The 17371-nt window shown below is 43.4% G+C and overlaps 1 protein-coding gene across 1 annotated transcript in view; it reads right to left on the reverse strand.

Annotated features, from left to right (window-relative positions):
* cubn (cubilin (intrinsic factor-cobalamin receptor)) overlaps positions 1 to 17371 on the reverse strand; it is a 450080-nt gene that overhangs the window by 243946 nt on the left and 188763 nt on the right. The window contains exons 26-27 of the mRNA XM_038796451.1: positions 9624 to 9780; positions 9422 to 9538 (exon numbers count right to left, since the gene is read on the reverse strand). Of these exons, the coding sequence (XP_038652379.1) occupies positions 9422 to 9538; positions 9624 to 9780 (274 nt within the window). The remainder of the gene's footprint in view (positions 1 to 9421; positions 9539 to 9623; positions 9781 to 17371) is intronic.

Below are 17371 nucleotides of genomic sequence, written 5' to 3' on the forward strand. Positions count from 1 at the left end.
ACACCGCATTTCTTTTTAATTCTAGTATCTAATAGATTAGATGAAGCAATAGCACCAGTGACAAATAACTATTATGTCATCATATTCTGGATTGCGTTGCTGTCTGTATTAATATGAGAAAATGCCTTGCAAAATTTTCATTAAGATAGCGCTGTCCTTTAGTTACTTTACAGATTCTGCAATCAGAAACAGCTTAATTAGTTTCACCCATGTCATATTACCAGTGCATTGAAATATATGAACTTCCCTTGCTTTCCACCATGCTGTCCCCAGTGTGTCCATTGCATTCTGATTGTTGATTGCTTTCTCTCATGTTAATTCTTAAATTTATTTAGGTGACATCGGGACTGGTAGGAAATATTTCATATTCTATTTCAGACAATTCATTTTCAACAACCCTCGTCCGTAGCTGTAACTTCTATGTCACTTTCATCACATAAATTCTAACTCTTTGCATTATTACTGAATAAATGAGCAAGAACTGAACAACTGCCTGCAAATCAAATTAGTTTAACGGCAAGTAACCCTGACTGTTAAAATATACAGAACTCAAGAAGCACCGTCTTTGGAATTACACATTGTGAATAGTAGCACATATTTAATATGCTTAGATGAAATTCCTCAACTATGTTGATGGGTGCATTAACCTATTTATTTGACATAGGTTAGTATTTCTGACATGTTAAAGATGGCATTACAGTACTGGAGAGAGTGGATGTTCCAGAGCTGTCAAGGACAGAATCTCTCTGGCTAGATGAAAGGAATGTGCAATAACATTGATCTGTGTAACATGTAGCCCACCAACCCAAGGAAGGGATGCAGAGAAACAAATTTGCAAAGAATTTTCAGAACCATGCAAGAAGTATAGGGCATTGTTCAACCGGTAAAAATCTATGGCCGATTTTGGGCACCTTTCGCAGGGTGTTTCTCGGCAGCTGCAACACCCCGAAATCCACCCTATACAATGGCACTTTGCCATTATTCACTCGTAGTTGAACAAAGGGCCACTTTCACAGGGAAAGTATCAAGGTGTATTCCCTTGACGGGGAAAGGTAGAACAAATAAATTCAGAACGTCTTGGAGAATTTCTCTCTGCCGAGCTGCACATGGTTCATGAAAGGCTCCTCACAGATCGGGTACCATTTTGTCTGGCTGCCCCGATCTTTCCCTCCCCCACCTTTCAGGTTCCCCGTTTTCAAACCCCTTTCCCCCCCCCAACCTCAGGGAGTGCCTGGAGCTCCCCCTCACCCCGCCTCCACATGGTAAGGCCACACTGGCCCGATCCCTGGCAGTGCCAACTTGGATCCTCTATGCCTTGGCGCTGCATGCCTGGCACCCAGTCAGTGTACCTGCCAGCCTGGCAGTGCCAAGGCTCTGGGGTGCAAGAGGGAATGGCAGGGTGCCTCCCTTCCCAGTCCCCGGCCACCTAGGGGTCTCTAATGACCTGGGATACCCTCCCCCCAGGTACCATTACAACTGGTCCACGTCTGTGGCAACCAGTGCCAAACGGTTCCCTGGCGAGGTCTCCCAGGTGCGGCCTTCAAGTCCCAGGCATCAGGAGAATCCCATGAATGGGTCAGCACAGTGGCGCAGTGGTTAGCACTGTGTCTACGGCGCTGAGGACCCGGGTTCAAATCCTGGATCTACGACACTGTATGTGTGGAGTTTGCACATTCTCCCCGTATCTGCGTGGGTTTCACCCCCACAATCCAAAGATGCTTAGGTGGATTGGCCACACTAAATTGCCCCTTAATTGGAAAAAAAATATATTAAAAAAAACATACCAGGAGAATCCCATGAGCCTTCATGCAGATCTGGATCACACCCTGTGAGAGCGAGATCCCGATCATTACATCTTGCGAGATTTCTTTAAATCTTACAAGGAGTTTTGAGCATCCAGAGTCTCGCAAGAGGCTTCTCACAAGATTCACCGGCCTCGCCCGATACTAAGTCGGGCTCAATGAGGCTGCTGAATCGCGCCCATAAAGTAATTATAATGGGGGTCTTCAATTATCCAAACATAGACTGGGATAGGAATAGTGCAAAGTGACAAGAGGGGTGTGGGTTCTCGGAATGTATCCAAGATCATTTTTGCAGGGCGATGTTTCCAATGAGAGGGCAGGCATTGTTGGACCTGGTTCTGGGGAATGAGTTGGCCCAAGTAAATCAAATATTAATGGGAGAGCAATTAGGGGATAGTGAATATTGTATCATAAGGGTTAGGTTGGCCATGGAAAAGAGCCAGGAACAATCCAGAGCAAGGATAATGAATTGGGGGAAAGCCAACTTTAACAGGATAAGAATACATCTGAGATGAGTGAGTCAGAATCAAATGGCAGGAAAGACGGTGGCTGAACAATGGGCGACTTGCAAAGGAATGATATCAGGGTACATTCCCCTGAAGAGGAAAGGTAGGATAAATAAATCTAGAGCATCCTGGATAATGAGAGGAATAGAGGTGAAGACGAAAAGGAAGAACTGTGTGTAAGACAGATGTTAGGAGCAAATACACTGGAGAATCAGGCTGAATATAGAAGGACTAGAAGGTAACTGAAAAAACTAATTTAAAAAGCAAGGAGAGAGTACGAAAGGAGGCTGGCAGCTAACATGAAAGGGAATCTCAAGGTCTACGAGAAGGAAATAAAATAAAAGGGTGGGAAAAGGGATGAAAAATGAGACATGCATGTGGAGGAAGGAGAAATAGTGAAGGTATTAAACAAGTACTTTACATCTGTCTTTACAATGAAGAAGATGCTATCCAGGCTGAGGTGTGAGAGGGGGTAACTGATACACTGGAAGAATTTACAATGGAAAAGGAGGAGGTGTTAAGAAGGCCATCTTTACATAAAATAGATAAGGTACCACGATCGGATGAGATGTATCCAAAGGTATTGAGTGGAAATAACAGGAGGCACTGGTGATAATCTCCCAGTCTTCCTTAAACACACGGGTGATGCCAGAAGATTCAAAAATTGTGAATTTTACAACCTTATTCACAAAATGATGCAAGGATAAAGCTGGCAACTACAGGCTAGTCAGTTTGAATTCGGTGGTGGGGAAACTTCTGGAAACTACAGTTTCAGATAAAATCCAATAGCCACTTAGGCAAGTGCAGCATAATTAAAGAAAGCCAGCATGGATTCATTAAGGAAAAATCATGTTTAACAACTTGCTGGTGTTTTTTGAGGAGGTATCCGAGAAGGTTGCTAAGGACACTGATGTTGATGTGGTGTACATGGATTTTCAAAAGTCATTTGATGCAGTGTCTTGAGAAAAATTCTAGCTCATGGAATAAAAGGGAAAGTCGGCATGTGGATAAGAAATTGGCTGAGTGACAATAAAGAGAGAGTAGTGATAAATGGTGCTCTTCAGATTGGAAGAAGCTTTATAGTGGAATTTCCCAGTGGTCAATATTGGGTTCCTTCCTCTTCCTGATACATATCAAAAACCTAGACTGTGGTGTTCAGGGCATGGTTTCAAAATTTGGAGATGATAGGAAGATTGTAAACTATGATGAGATAGTCTTGAACTTCAAAACGTGATAGGCATGCTGGTGGATTGGGCAGGGGAGTGACAGGTGAGGTTCAATGCAGAGAAATGTGAGGTGATTCATTTTGGCAGAAAGAATATGGAGAGAAAATAAAGGGAGAAACTCAACAGAAGCTGCACGAACTGAGGGACCTTGGTGTATATGTGCATAAGTCATTAAAAGTGACAGGGTAGTTTGAGTGAGCAGTTAATACAGCATATAGTATCTTAGGCTTTATTAATAGGGGCATTAAGTATAAGAATAAGGAAGCCATGCTTAACTGGTCTGAGACACTAGTTAGAGCTCTTCTGGAGTACTACGTCTAGTTCTGGGAGCCATACTTGAGGAAGGATGTGAAGACATTGGAGAGAGTCACATGAATGATCCAGGGATAAAGAACTGTGGTAATGAGGATAGATTGGAGAGGTTGGGACTGTTTCCTTGGAAAAAAGAAGGGTGAGAGGAGATTTGATAGAGGTATTTGAGATCTTGAGAATTATGAACAGGGTAAATAATAAGAAACTGTTCCCACTCAAGATAGCATCAAGAACTAGAGGGCACAGATTCAAAATAATTGGCAAAAGTGATGTGAGGAAAAATATTTTCATTCAGAGGGTGGTTGGATTCTAGAACAAACTGCCTGAAAGGGTAGTGGAGGCAGGTTCGACTAAGGTACTCAAAAGGGAATTGGATTGATATCTGAAAGGAAAGATTGCACAAGGTTACAGGAATAAGGTAGAGGAGTGGGACGAGGTAGAATGCTCTTTCAGAGGGCGGCATAGTGGCGCACTGCTTCGTGGCGCCGAGGACCCGGATTCGATCTTAGCCCCAGGTCACTGACCATGTGGAGTTTTCACATAATCCCCGTCTCTGCATGAGTCTCTGCGTGGGTCTCATCCCCACAACCCAAAGATGGTCAGTGTAGCTGGAGTGGCCACGCTATATTGCCCCTCAATTGAGAATTTTTTAAAAAAGAATGCCCTTTCAGAGAGCCAGTGCAGACTCGATGGGTCAAACGGTCTCCTTCTGCACGGTAAAGATTCTGCGATTCCATTATAGAACTTCCTAGACCAATTTTCCACAGAAAGGCTGAACTTTGATGCTGCTTCCTTCAAGTTGGTTGAAGATAAACAATTCATTATCCATTCTCCTCATGTCACACTCATTGGGGTAAAACACAACTTGGGAGAGGTGGTGGTGGGCAAGAACATAGAATAGTCAACAGTGGACTGGACGCGATTATACACGCTACCCAATTTCATTTTGATTGACTTCAACAAAACTTACATTATGAATCATATATTTATAAAGCAACAAGGTTTGCTGATGCAGCCATTCCTGAAGTCAGTGTCCTTTTGAAAAAAAGCATGGATTCATATAGCACTATATGGCTTCGAATTTGATCTTTGTTTCTCTATACTTATGCATGACAGGGACATTTTAAAAATAATGTTGGCATCAGATATTAGTAAGGGCCTAGGCTGTTAGGTCCCAACTTAATCAAAATAGTCATGGCCATCTTGGAGCGTCAAGTTTTGTACCACCAAGTTTATTCTACTAACATCCATTTTGGCCAAAGATAGGTGAAAGTTTACTTCATGGCCAGAATTCTCAGGCTGTTTACGGTGGCGGGAATCTCTGGTCCTGCCGGCAGCGCACACCCACCCGTAGGATTCTCAGCGGCATGGGGTGGCTTCAATGGAAATTCCCATTGAGAGCAGCGGGAACTGAGAATCCTGCTGCCAGCAAATGGCGCGCCGTCTCCTACCACCGGAAACATGTGGCCAAAAGCCCGGACAATCAAGCCCGATATCTTCTCCCTTCCTCAAATCAGGCCAGCACCTATTTCCCCTACACTTTGAAATGTTGTTATTATATCCATGTTTGGACCAAAGTAGTGATGAGCTCTGAAGCGACTGGTCTTGGTGCAACCCAAACTGAGCATCAGTGAGCTGGTTATTGCTGTATAAATGCAGTCAATGACAACTTCCATCTTTGCTGATGTTCAATAGTGGAATGATAGTTCAGTAATTGGCTGAATTGGATTTGTCCTGCTTTTTGTGAACAGGGCATGCCCGGGTAGTTTTCCATACTGTTGGGTAGATGCTAGTGTTAGCTGTACTGAAACAGCTTGGCGAGATATTCTGGAGCACAAGTCTTCAGTACTACTGCTGTAAAGTTATCTGGGCCCATAGCTTTGCAGAATCCAGTACTTTTCATCCATTTCTTGTGAAATGACTCAAATTGGCTGAAGGCTTGCATTTATGACAGCATAATGGTGGCATACGGCAGCATAGTGGTGGTCAGCACGGTAGTATAGTGGTGGTCAGCACGGTAGCATAGTGGTTAGCACAATTGCTTCACAGCTCCAGGGTCTCAGGTTCGATTCCCAGCTTGGGTCACTGTCTGTGCGGAGTCTGCACATCCTCCCCGTGTGTGCGTGTGTTTCCTCCGGGTGCTCCGGTTTCCTCCCACAGTCCAAAGATGTGCAGGTTAGGTGCATTGGCAATGCTAAATTGTCCTTAATGTCCAAAATTTCCCTTGGTGTTGGGTGGGGTTACTGTGTTACAGGGATTGGGGGGAGGTGTGGGTTTGGGTAGGGTGCTCTTTCCAAGAGCTGGTGTAGACTTGATGGGCCGAATGGCCTCCTTCTGCACTGTAAAATTCTATGAAATGACATAGGGACCTCGGGACGTATGTTTTAGTAATGTTGAAGGATAAATACTTGCCAGATGCCAGGGAGCCATGGGTTCTTTTATGCCCACCTGAGTAGGCAAACAGTTTCTGCTTAACGTCTCATCCAAATAGAGTCATCCAGAGTCAGAGTATTTACAGCACAGAAAGAGGACCACTGTGTCTGTGCCAGCCATCAAGCACCATCGTAGTCTTATATGCTATTTCAAGCGCTCATCTAAATACTACTTAAATGTTGTGAGGTTTCCCACCTCTACAATCCTTTCAGGCAGTGAGTTCCAGATTCCCAATACCCTCTGGGTAAAAAAGGTTTTCCTCACATCTCCTATAAACCTGCTGCCCATTACCTTAAATTTAGTCCCTAGTTATTGATCCCTCCACTAAAGGGGAAAGTCCCTTCCTATCCACCATATCTACGTCCCTCATAATTTTATACACATCAATCAAGTTCCCACTCAGCCTTCTCTGCTCCAACGAAAACAACCCCAGCCTAACCAGCCTCTCTTGATAGTTGCAATGCTCCAGCCCAGGCAACATCCTTGTGAATCTCTGCTGCACCTTCTATAGTGCAATCACATCCTTCCTATAGTATGACGATCAGAACTGCACACAGTACTCCATCTGTGGCCTAACCAGTATTTTATATAACTCCATCATAACCTCCCTACTCTTATATTCTATGCTTCAATTAATAAAGACAAGCATCATATATGCCTTCTTAACCACCATATCTATTTGTCCCGCTGTCTTAAGGGATCTATGGACATGCGCACCAAGGTCCCTCTGATCACCTCTACTTCTTAGGGTCCTGCCATTCATTGCATATTTCCTTGCCTTGTTAGTCCTCCCAAAATGCATTACCTCACACTTTTCAGAGTTAAATTCCATTTGCCACTGTTCTGCCCATCTAACCAGCCTATCTATGTCATCCTGTAATCGGAGGCTTTCCACTTCATATTTACCACACCACCAATTTACTGATCTTATGTCCTACAGTCGCGTCCATATCATTAATGTGCACTACAAACAGCAAGGGACCCAGCACTCCTCCCTATGGAACACTACTGGACACAGGCTTCCAGTCACAACCTTCGACCATCACCCTCTGTCTCCTGCCACAAAGCCAATTTTGGATCCAGTTGGCCAAATTACCTGGATCCCATGGGCTCTTACCTTCTTGACCAGTCTCCCATACGAGAAGTTGTCAAAAGCCTTACAGAAGTCCATGTCGACTACTTGGTAGGAGTCATTTACATGCCCCCCAGCAATACTTCTAAAGTGGGGCATAGTATAAACCAAGAAATAATGAGGGCTTGTGAGAAGAGCACAACGGTAATAATGGCTGATTGTAACATGCATATTGACTAGATTAATAAAATTGGCAAGGGTAGCCTCGAGGGAGATTTCATAGAGTGTATGAGGGAGTGTTTCTTAGAGAAATGTGTTATTGAACCAAACAGGGAGCAGACTATTTTAGATTTAGTATTATGTAATGAATAAGGGTTGATAAATAGTCTTGTCATTAAGAATCCTCTTGAAAGGAGTGATCACAATATGCTAGAATTTCAAATTCAGATTGATTGGGAGAAGACAGAGCGCCATACCGGAGTTTAAGTGTTGGGCAGAGATAATTATACAGGCCTGAGGAAAGAGTTGGCCCAAGCAGATTGGGCACAAATAATTGAGGTTAGGGCAGTTGAGGAACAATGGTGGATGTTCAGGGAGATATTAAATATCTCTCAGTTAGAGAATATTCCTGAGAGGAAGAGGAATTGTAAAAGGGAGAAAAATGTTCCATGGTTATAAAAGGAAGTCAAGGAAGGCATAAAGGCAAAAACTAGGGCATACCATTCTGCAAAAGTAGTGGTAAACTGGAGGATTGGGAGAACTTTAAAGTTCAGTAAAGGCTACTAAAAATAAAGTCAAAAGAGCCAAGATGAACAATAAAATGAAACTAATAGAAAACATACACGCTTAAACCAAAAGTTTCTTTAAGTATATAAAGAGGAAGTATATGTTGGCCCTTTAGAAGACATTATTGGTGAGGCAATAATGGGGAACACAGAGATGGCAGAGGCACAGAACCAATATTATGCCTGTCTTCGCGGTGAAGGACAATAAAAAATTTCCAAAAACTAGTTAATGCAGAGTGGTACATTTCTGGAACTCGCTCCCCATAGTGTGGTGGAGCCTGAGTCACTAAATGGTTTTAAGAAAGAGATAGATATATTTTTGATTTTTTTTTAAATGGGTGGAAAGGATATGGGGGACAGGTGGGGAGGTGGATTTCAGACCAGGAAGAGATCAGCTATGTTCCAATTGAATGACGGAGCAGGCTAGAGGGGCTGAATTGCCTACTTCTGCTCCTAATTCCTATGTTCCTATCAACTACACTACCCTCATCTAAACCTCTAACCATCTCCTCAAAAATCCAATCAAGTTTGTTAAACATGATCTCCCCCTGACAAAGCCAAGCCTGACTATCTTTAATTAATCCTTTCCTCCCCAAGTGGAGATTCATTCTGTCCCTCAGAATTTTTTCCAATAGTTTCCGTACCACCGAAGTTAGAACGACAGCAGCTCTGCACAGTGTTGCAATAAAGAAGTCTGCCTAAATCGCTGAAATGGGACTTGACCCCACAATCCTTTGATCCAAGAGGTAAGAATGCTGCCAACTGAGCCACAGCTGGCATGCGTTGCTAGCACCAATACAAATAGTTATCTGAAGCAAAATGTTAGAAAGACGGAGGTTGAGGGGTGTCCTGATAGAGGTCTACAAGATTATGAGGGGCATGGATAGAGTGGATGGGCAGGCAGTCTTTCCCAGGGTGGAGGGGTCAGTCACCAGGAGACATAGGTTTAAGGTCCATGGGGCAAATTTTAGAAGAGATGTGTGAGGCAGGTTTTTTACGCAGAGGTGGTGAGTGCCTGGAACGCATTGCCAGGGAACGTTATGGAAGCAGTATGGGTATAGATGGATACGGCACAAGGAAGTGCTGAGGGTTTTGGCAAAGGTTGGTATCATGACTGGTACAGGCTTGGAGGGCCGAAGGGTCCGTTCTTGTGCTGTATTGTTCTTTGTTCATTTATTCTTTGTAGATAGTGGCTGACTTCCTAGTTGGTAAATGACATGCAGAAAGGAAAATAGTTCAACAATAGTTGATACATTGACAGGAGACGGATAGTGGTCATACTTACATGGTTTCTGGGCTTGAATAATCCAGCTGCAGTTCTGATTTCTTGGATAGTTATTGGGATACAGAGGTGATGTGATAGCTCCACCAATGTCATCAGTAATAATATAGGAGCCGCATGCTGCAAACAAAACAGAATGTGAAAGCAGGACTTTCTGGGTGAAACGATGCAAATCTTCAAAAATAAAGGTTTAAATTGGACATGCCTTGATTGAACCGTGCTCTGAATCCTCTGTGCTCATGGCTGTTTTTTGAGCGGAATCGTACATAGATTTTATTGTGAGTAGAGGTGATCACTCCTGGAATTAAACCGCCACACAGTTTTCCCAACAGGGGGGCTGCTTCATCCAAACCATCATAAACCTACAAGGGAAGAGGCAGCAATTGCAAAGGTTATTCAGGATGATGAAGAACAGCAACGGGAGCAACACAGGGCAGAGTATTCGATTTATTGAAAAGTTTCAAGCCAATTTCATAATTTGCCCATCACTTCAGGCCTTCTTATTGCGACCAAGCTCAATGCAAGCTTCCTGCACAGTAAGCCTCCAGGACACACGAGAGCTCTTTGGTTTCAAAGTTAACATTAGCAATTTCAGATCTTAGTTGCATCACTTCTTTTCTTGCTTTCTTTCTCCAATTTGGAGATGAGGGAAGCAATTTTAACTACAGGCAGGTAACAGATCGGTGGCCGGTGAATGGCGTGTGCCCACCAACTGTCCATTTTTGCCAACGTGAGGCTTGAACCATTTTGCGACGTGGGCTTCATTTGTCAACATGCTGCCGATGATCTGCAGACACCTACTTCAGCTCATTGTGTGTGCGCGGTTGGAAAATCAGCTGGTTCTCAGGCAACCTGAGGGTTTGTGTCAATTGTGGGTGAAAAACAGAGATAGCGTTTCGAGGGTGTAATTTTGGGCCCGCGTTAACCATCAGTGAGAACGGCGGCGTGAGTGTAAAATACAGCGAGAATCGGGAAATACAATTCTCGCTGGCGAGCTCACGCCCCTCATCAGTAACATAATGAGGTTCCTGCCCAGGAAGGTCAAGACCTAATTTAAATACATTAGCATCTTATAAGCGAGCCCTCCCGCCAGGACTTCGCCTCTCATTAAATATTGAATGCACGCCAGCATGATTTACAACAGCTCTATAAAAACTAGAGATGGTGACCTCATACCCGAGGGATATTTCAGAGGCCATTAATGGCTCAGGCCGTCATTAGCCTCCAGGGTGTTAATTGGAGAAGGGGCACTGGAGAGGACATGGGGAAACCAGATAAGTGCAGCTTGGGGCCCATTATTTGGATTTTGGGGGCGTGGGGTCACATGTAAGCCCTTGTGGCCTTTCATGACTGTGAGCCTCTATATGTCAAGAGTACTGGCGCCTGCTGTTTAGGTAGCACTGCACCCAATGCGAGCCTTGCCCATCGCCTGAGTTCCTTCCTCACCCTCCTCCGTGGGTAGGCCCTCACTGCCCTGCCCTCACTCGACCTTGCCCTCATCCGAGCAGATGTGGTGATCCTCCATGTCCAGCTGCAGTGACAGGTTGTGCAGAGCACAGCAGACCACAATGATGCAGGGCACCTACTGGGCTCTGCTCAAGTGAAACCACATCTTGAATAGGTCTACCCCCTGCTTGACCAGCGCATGCGCTGATGCTGGAGTTTTTTATACCGAGTCTCAGCTTGTGTTTGGGGCCTCTGCATTGGCATCATCAGCCACCTCCTGATTGTGTAACCTTTGTCCCCGAGGAACCATTCCTCCAGGTGCTGGTCTCCTTTGAAAATGGCTAGGATCTGTGAGCATCCCAAGATGTAGCTGTCATGGATGCCTCCCCGGAAACGGGCACAAATTTTCTTTGGTTTGAATTTAGGTTTTAAATATGTGCAGTTTTTTGCATTCTTTTTATATAATTTTAACTATGCTCAAATGTGAAAAATTTAAAATGCAAAGCCTATCTTTAGCTATTCAGCAGGATCCTTTCTATGTAGCAGTTAGCATTTTACCAGAATGGGGGTTTGCTAAATTATATTTCATAATACATGAGATGCATCATCTTTTGACTCAATGTTAATCCAGCAGACGTGAAATGTAGACTGGTTGCCATGGGGTTTAGAATGTTAGACCGCTGCCTAGATCCCAGACTTACAAATATATGACAAGTGCGTCAGGGGGAGAACCACAAGTTTAATTAAAGGAAATGCAGTGAGCTGGACCCAGATAATTGGACTTTAGATTACAGTAGTATCAGAGTCCTGCAGATGTAAAGTGGCGACTAACACAGATAGGAATAGTAACTTGGAAGGTTTCAAGTAGGATGTCATCAAATTTACAAGCACCAGAGTCAAAAATGGAGAAGTAAAAATGCTAATGGCATTTCATAAGAGGCATTAATCACTGGAGTCAAGACAATTGCTATTTGTAGAAAAACAATGGTAAAGAAATGAAATGAAAATTACCAAGGATCAGTTTTCATGTAAAATTAAGATAAATTTAAATTCCTCCACATGGAACAAATCAAACAGGTTAGATGTTTGGAAGGGTGTCTGAGGCAATTTATTTTAAAACAACATATTTCTATGTTTCCGTTCTCGCACCATGTGAATGCATTGCTCAGAATCTAAAGGCAGCCAATTAATTAGAATCAGTTTTTAAATCACATTAATGGTCAGACATGGACATAATTTGAACAATTAGCAAATTATGGTAAAATTTAAACCAGGGTGTGTGAATTACATACTTTGGTTCCAAAGCTTAATGATGCAGAACCAACCAAAAAGCTGCAGCACAGCGCAATAAAACTTAGCAAATACATTTCACAGGCTCAGCCAGCAACGAATAAATGAATAAATTCACCTTCACCTCACCTCACCTCTTACATGAATTTCATCTTCGTGGACAAGACAGAACTAATTTTCAAAACTGCTCACAAATGTTTAAAAAACAAGATGTTGAGCCTGCCTCAGAATGTGAAATGTGAATGTGACCAGCTTAAGAAAAGGGTGCTTGTATTTGCTTTTGAATGACTCCATAATAGGCCTGCGGAGGCCCAGCGAAAGGAAAACTGCAACCTTTAACTTTGAACTAAAAGACCACACAGATTGCCATTAGTAATTGCAGCTCAGGGTGTGTGTCCAACTCCACCCCCCTCCCCACCACCTCCCTCTATATATTCTAAAAGCTGCTGAGTGACTACAGCGACGGGCAGGTTTTGTGGGCCAGGAGGGTGTCCTGTATCATTCAACAGAGTGTGGAAGTCACATACATTTGAAAATGATATTAGAATTCTAAAGACATAAGACCCTAATTTGCTTATTCAAGCAGGCTCTCCCCTGTAACAGTCCTGATTCTAAGCACCTTCCAAAATCATAGCGGGTGACCATGGGTAAAAACAGGTCGGTGAGTTGTGTCCCGCAATTTTAGACACATTACTGCCCTGTTCCCACCTAAAAACAAATTTGAAGCTGTTCCCAATGAACTGCAACAAAGGATAACACACTGGGAACCAGATATTTCCTTTCAGGTTATTCAAAACTCTTGGCAATTTTCAGAATACGCAGTAAGAGTAGAAATACCAAGAGGCATCACTAGGTAAATGTAGCCATTTGCTTCAATTTCACTGTTCAAATAGTTCTGTTCCTTGATGCAGTGATTCATCAATTACAAGGGCATATCCTGTCATGGCAACGAGGAAGATTTTTTTGAGTGGTGATCTCAGATGTCACATTTTACTGTGAACAAAGGATTGTTTGGTGTCTGGGTCTAAAAAAAAGGAGTCAAAGGGTGTTTTTGCACAAGTGGAGTCTAGTTCCATTACAGACCAAAGAAAACGTGAATCTGTGACTAGGTCATTGGGTTACAGCCATTAGTTTAATTAAAGGACTCTGAGGTTGAAGCACTGAAGATCCCATATGAGCACAGCTGGGTTTTTTAAATCATTCCTGAGATGACAATCTATTTCGAGATTGATTTTAGGCACTTTTTTTCCATTATACATTCAACATTTAAGTCTAAGCAAATGATTAACTACTGCAACCAAAAGTGAGGGGAAATCTATGATTCTCCACATATGTTGTTTCTGATACTATCAGAACAGGAGGCTATATCAACGGTTCACTCCAGCGAAACATTTCGATCCCACAACGTTGACAATAGCAGGACCAGTAAATCACACTAAGATGGGGAAACGCATAGCTTTTATAGGGGAATGAAGCAACCAATGGGCAAGTCACTCCATAACACCCACATTTACCTCCTACTGGTAATTTAATAGTCCAGACTCAACAGCCATTGCTTGCAAAACTGAGAACATGGTGTCCAACATTAGATGTGATTCTGTAATTGGACAACATTTGCTACACAATCCTGATTATATTAAGAATTACACTGAAAACCAATTTCTGATTATCGGTCAGGTTCACAGTGTGGCTCACTTAAGTGTGCTAGTATCTACATATATTCACATATAGGTATATATCCATTTTAACAGAAAGAATATGTGCCTATTTCAACTAAACAACAGCTTGTGGGACAGCCATTCCTTAGTTAATTCCCCATGGCAACGCCTTGGCCAATTAGAGTCAATCTGCCTAATTTGAATTTAAACAAAAACTTGACCGTTAACGCTTTCCTGATGCATTCTCCATGGCAATTCCTCTACCAGAGTCCTCTTGCCAACCAATCAGCACCCTCTTCACATGCATTATAAATTTGTTATCCTTTTAGATTTGCTGTTCTTACAAATCTATTCTGATGAGTGCAAGTCAAAAAAGTTTCAACAGCTTGTCTCTTTTTCTAGCAATACTCATTATTATTACCAAGATACTTTCAGATTCTTTTATATTTCTATCAGCACAAAAACTTCCAAGCAAAGAGCAACTTTATTTCAGGAAAGTGCACATTTGTTCACAAAACACCAAGCATTTAAGAAAATAAATCCATAAAGGTAAATATTAAGTTAACACAAACATGTTTTAATATGGTGAGCAGAGCTTGTTCAAACCTAGTTGTAAATTAGTAGCAGGAGGGGTTAAACAGCAAAAAGATTGCTGAATGAACATGTGTTTCCAATTCTGAAACCTCCATTCTAGTTTGAACTTAATTAGTGCAATGGCCATTCTCAGTGATCACATTTCCTTTCATTTACACACAGGAAAGCCTATACATCTGTTATATGCGCATTTAAACTGATCTGTCCAATTCTCCTCCAGCCATTGTGTGAGCCATTTCAGACCTCCCTGCAGCTGTGCCAGTGATATGATTCATCAGCAGTAAAAAAAGTATTACGAAAGAAATCATGTGGGCTGCTTAATCAACCTTATTGTATCCTAGATTTCAAATTTGTATTGCAGCATGTTCCTATGTGTGCTGATACTTTGGAATACAAACTAACTCTGCCTTATTTTTTACAAGCAGAATGCAGCAGAGTGAAGAACAGTACTTATTTTCTCCTTGGATATATAATGAAGGACCAGCTGAATACAGGCTGAGAAGATGCAGTCTCCATAAAGAAGCTTCATTGGTAATGCTCATGAGCCAGTAGATCTGCAGTTAATCTCCATCTTTAATTTGCGACGTTCGCAGCACAGGTATTTCCATTAAAAAAACAGTGAAAAGCTTTGTCTCAAACAAAATTTGTAAGAAACGAATAAGAAACATTCCATTTGTGCCAAATTGAGAGTGCACATAGGATTGACTGAGATAGGTCTTCAGAGCTCATTTCAAATAGGCAGCATGGTGGCACAGTGGTTAGCACTGCTGCCTCACTGTGCAAGGGAATCGGGTTCAATTCCGGCCTCTGGTGACTATCTGTGTGGGGCTTGCACTTGTCTGCGAGGGGTTCCTTCGGGTGTTCCGGTTGCCTCCCATAGTCCAAAGATGTGCAGGTTAGGTGGGGCTATGGGAATAGGGCGGGGTATGGGCATGGGTAAGGTATTCTTTCAGAGAGGAATGCAGACTCGATGGGCAAATGGTCTCTTTCTGCACTGTAGCAAGTCTATAAAAAATACTATCTCAACAGTAATTAATAGAATCATAGGGCGTGATCTAACTAAATTGGAACAGAGTCCTGTGATGAACACATTTAGCCAGGTGTTTCTCAGCAGCTCAGAACTCTGTTGCAATTCAGGGCCTCAGCGGGGAACTCCCCGCCAAGGCCACACTTAGTCCCATTTTCCCTCGCTGGAGCTCCTCAGTGCAAGAAGAGATCGAGATCCCCCCCCCCCCCCCCCCTCTCCTCCACATGACCCCAAACCCTCCCCCAAGCCCCAACTCACCTATAAGGGGGGGATCCCCCCCGTACCCAACCTCACACACACACAGGGCACCCCCGGACCCAATCCTCACCACGGGAATAGTGCCAACCTGGCATCACTCAGGGCAGCATGGTGGCAGAATGGGTTAACACTGGGTTAACAGCGCCGAGGTCCCAGGTTCGATCCCAGCTATGGGTCACTGTCCGTGTGGAGCTTGCACATTCTCCCCGTGTTTGCGTTGGGTTTTGCCCCCACAACCCAAAGATTTGCAAGCTGGGTGGATTGGCCATGCTAAATTGTCCCTTAATTGGAAATAAGTAATTGGCCACTCTAAAATTCAAAAATAAATCCTGGCATCACTTCAGTCAGTGCCATCTGGGCACCTTGGCAGTACCAGCATGCCACCTTACCCAGAGGGCACCACTGGGAGACTTCAATTCCCTGGTGGACACCACCAAGTGCCATTCCGCCTGGTCCCCACTTGTGGGGACAAGCCACTGAACGGCGCTCACCCAAGGTCTCCAAGGCAAAGGGGATAGATCCCAGGGCCTCGGTAGATCTGACAAGTGCATATTAGAGAGAGGCTAGCTGTCTCGCTCCAATATGTAGATTTTCAAAATGCTGATCCCGCCCACAATGTGCGGGATTCAGATCGCAACATATCGCGAGATTATGTTGGATCTACTGGCCACGCCATGCTGCCTTTCGGGTGCAACACGGCCAGTAAATCACGGCCATAGGGTTTCTACAGCCATTCGGCCCATCGTGTCCATGCCAACCATCAAGCACCTATTTACTCTAATCACATTTTCAGTACCTTGTACACTATGGCATTTCAAGTACTCATCCAAATACTTCTTAAATGTTGTGTGTGTTCGCACCTCTACCACCCTTTCAGGCAGTGAGTTCCACATTCCCACCATCCTCTGGGTGAAAAAGGTTTTCCTCACATCTCCTCTAAACCTCCTGCCTATTACCTGAACTCTATGCCCCCTGGTTACTGACCCCTCCGTTAAGGGGCAAAGTTCTTTCCTATCCACACAATCTTTTCCTCTCATAATTTTATACACCTCAATTAGGTCCCCCCTCACCCTTCTCTGCTGTAAGGAAATCAACTCCAGCTTAACCATCCTCTCTTCATAGCTGAAAGGCAACAGGCAAAAGCCCAGGCAACATCCTGGTGAATCTCCTCTGCACCCTCTATAGTGCAATCACTTCCTTCCTATATAGTGTGGTGACCAGAACGGCACACAGTACACCAGCTGTGGCCTAACCAGCATTTTATACAGCTCCATCATAATGAGAAACAGTTAATACAAAGTCCTGAGCAATATAAGATTGGATTTATTTGGCACTATTTTCAATTTTTGCATGGTAATTTTTGTACCGTGTCATCAAAATTCTGCATGCATCAGTTACTCTGTTCGTAAAATCAACATGGACACTTCCTTCTAATTTTATTTTTTCTGGGTTGACTTTGAGGAGTGTCAATGTTAGGAGTTTGTACCTTTGCTACCTTTTTGCAGCATCAAGTAACCACTGGCCGGGTATGAGACAGCAAGCTAAAGTTCCTTTGCTCTACAGAAACAATAGGGGAGAGTATCCATTTCAACCTTCTGGGCAATAATTCCGCACGTCAGCCTATGATATTTCTGGTGATTAATGAACCAAGAATATGAAAGCAGAAACCTTTCTAACCAA

The sequence above is a fragment of the Scyliorhinus canicula genome, chromosome 5, assembly GCF_902713615.1.
Source record: "Scyliorhinus canicula chromosome 5, sScyCan1.1, whole genome shotgun sequence".
NCBI lineage: Eukaryota > Metazoa > Chordata > Chondrichthyes > Carcharhiniformes > Scyliorhinidae > Scyliorhinus > Scyliorhinus canicula.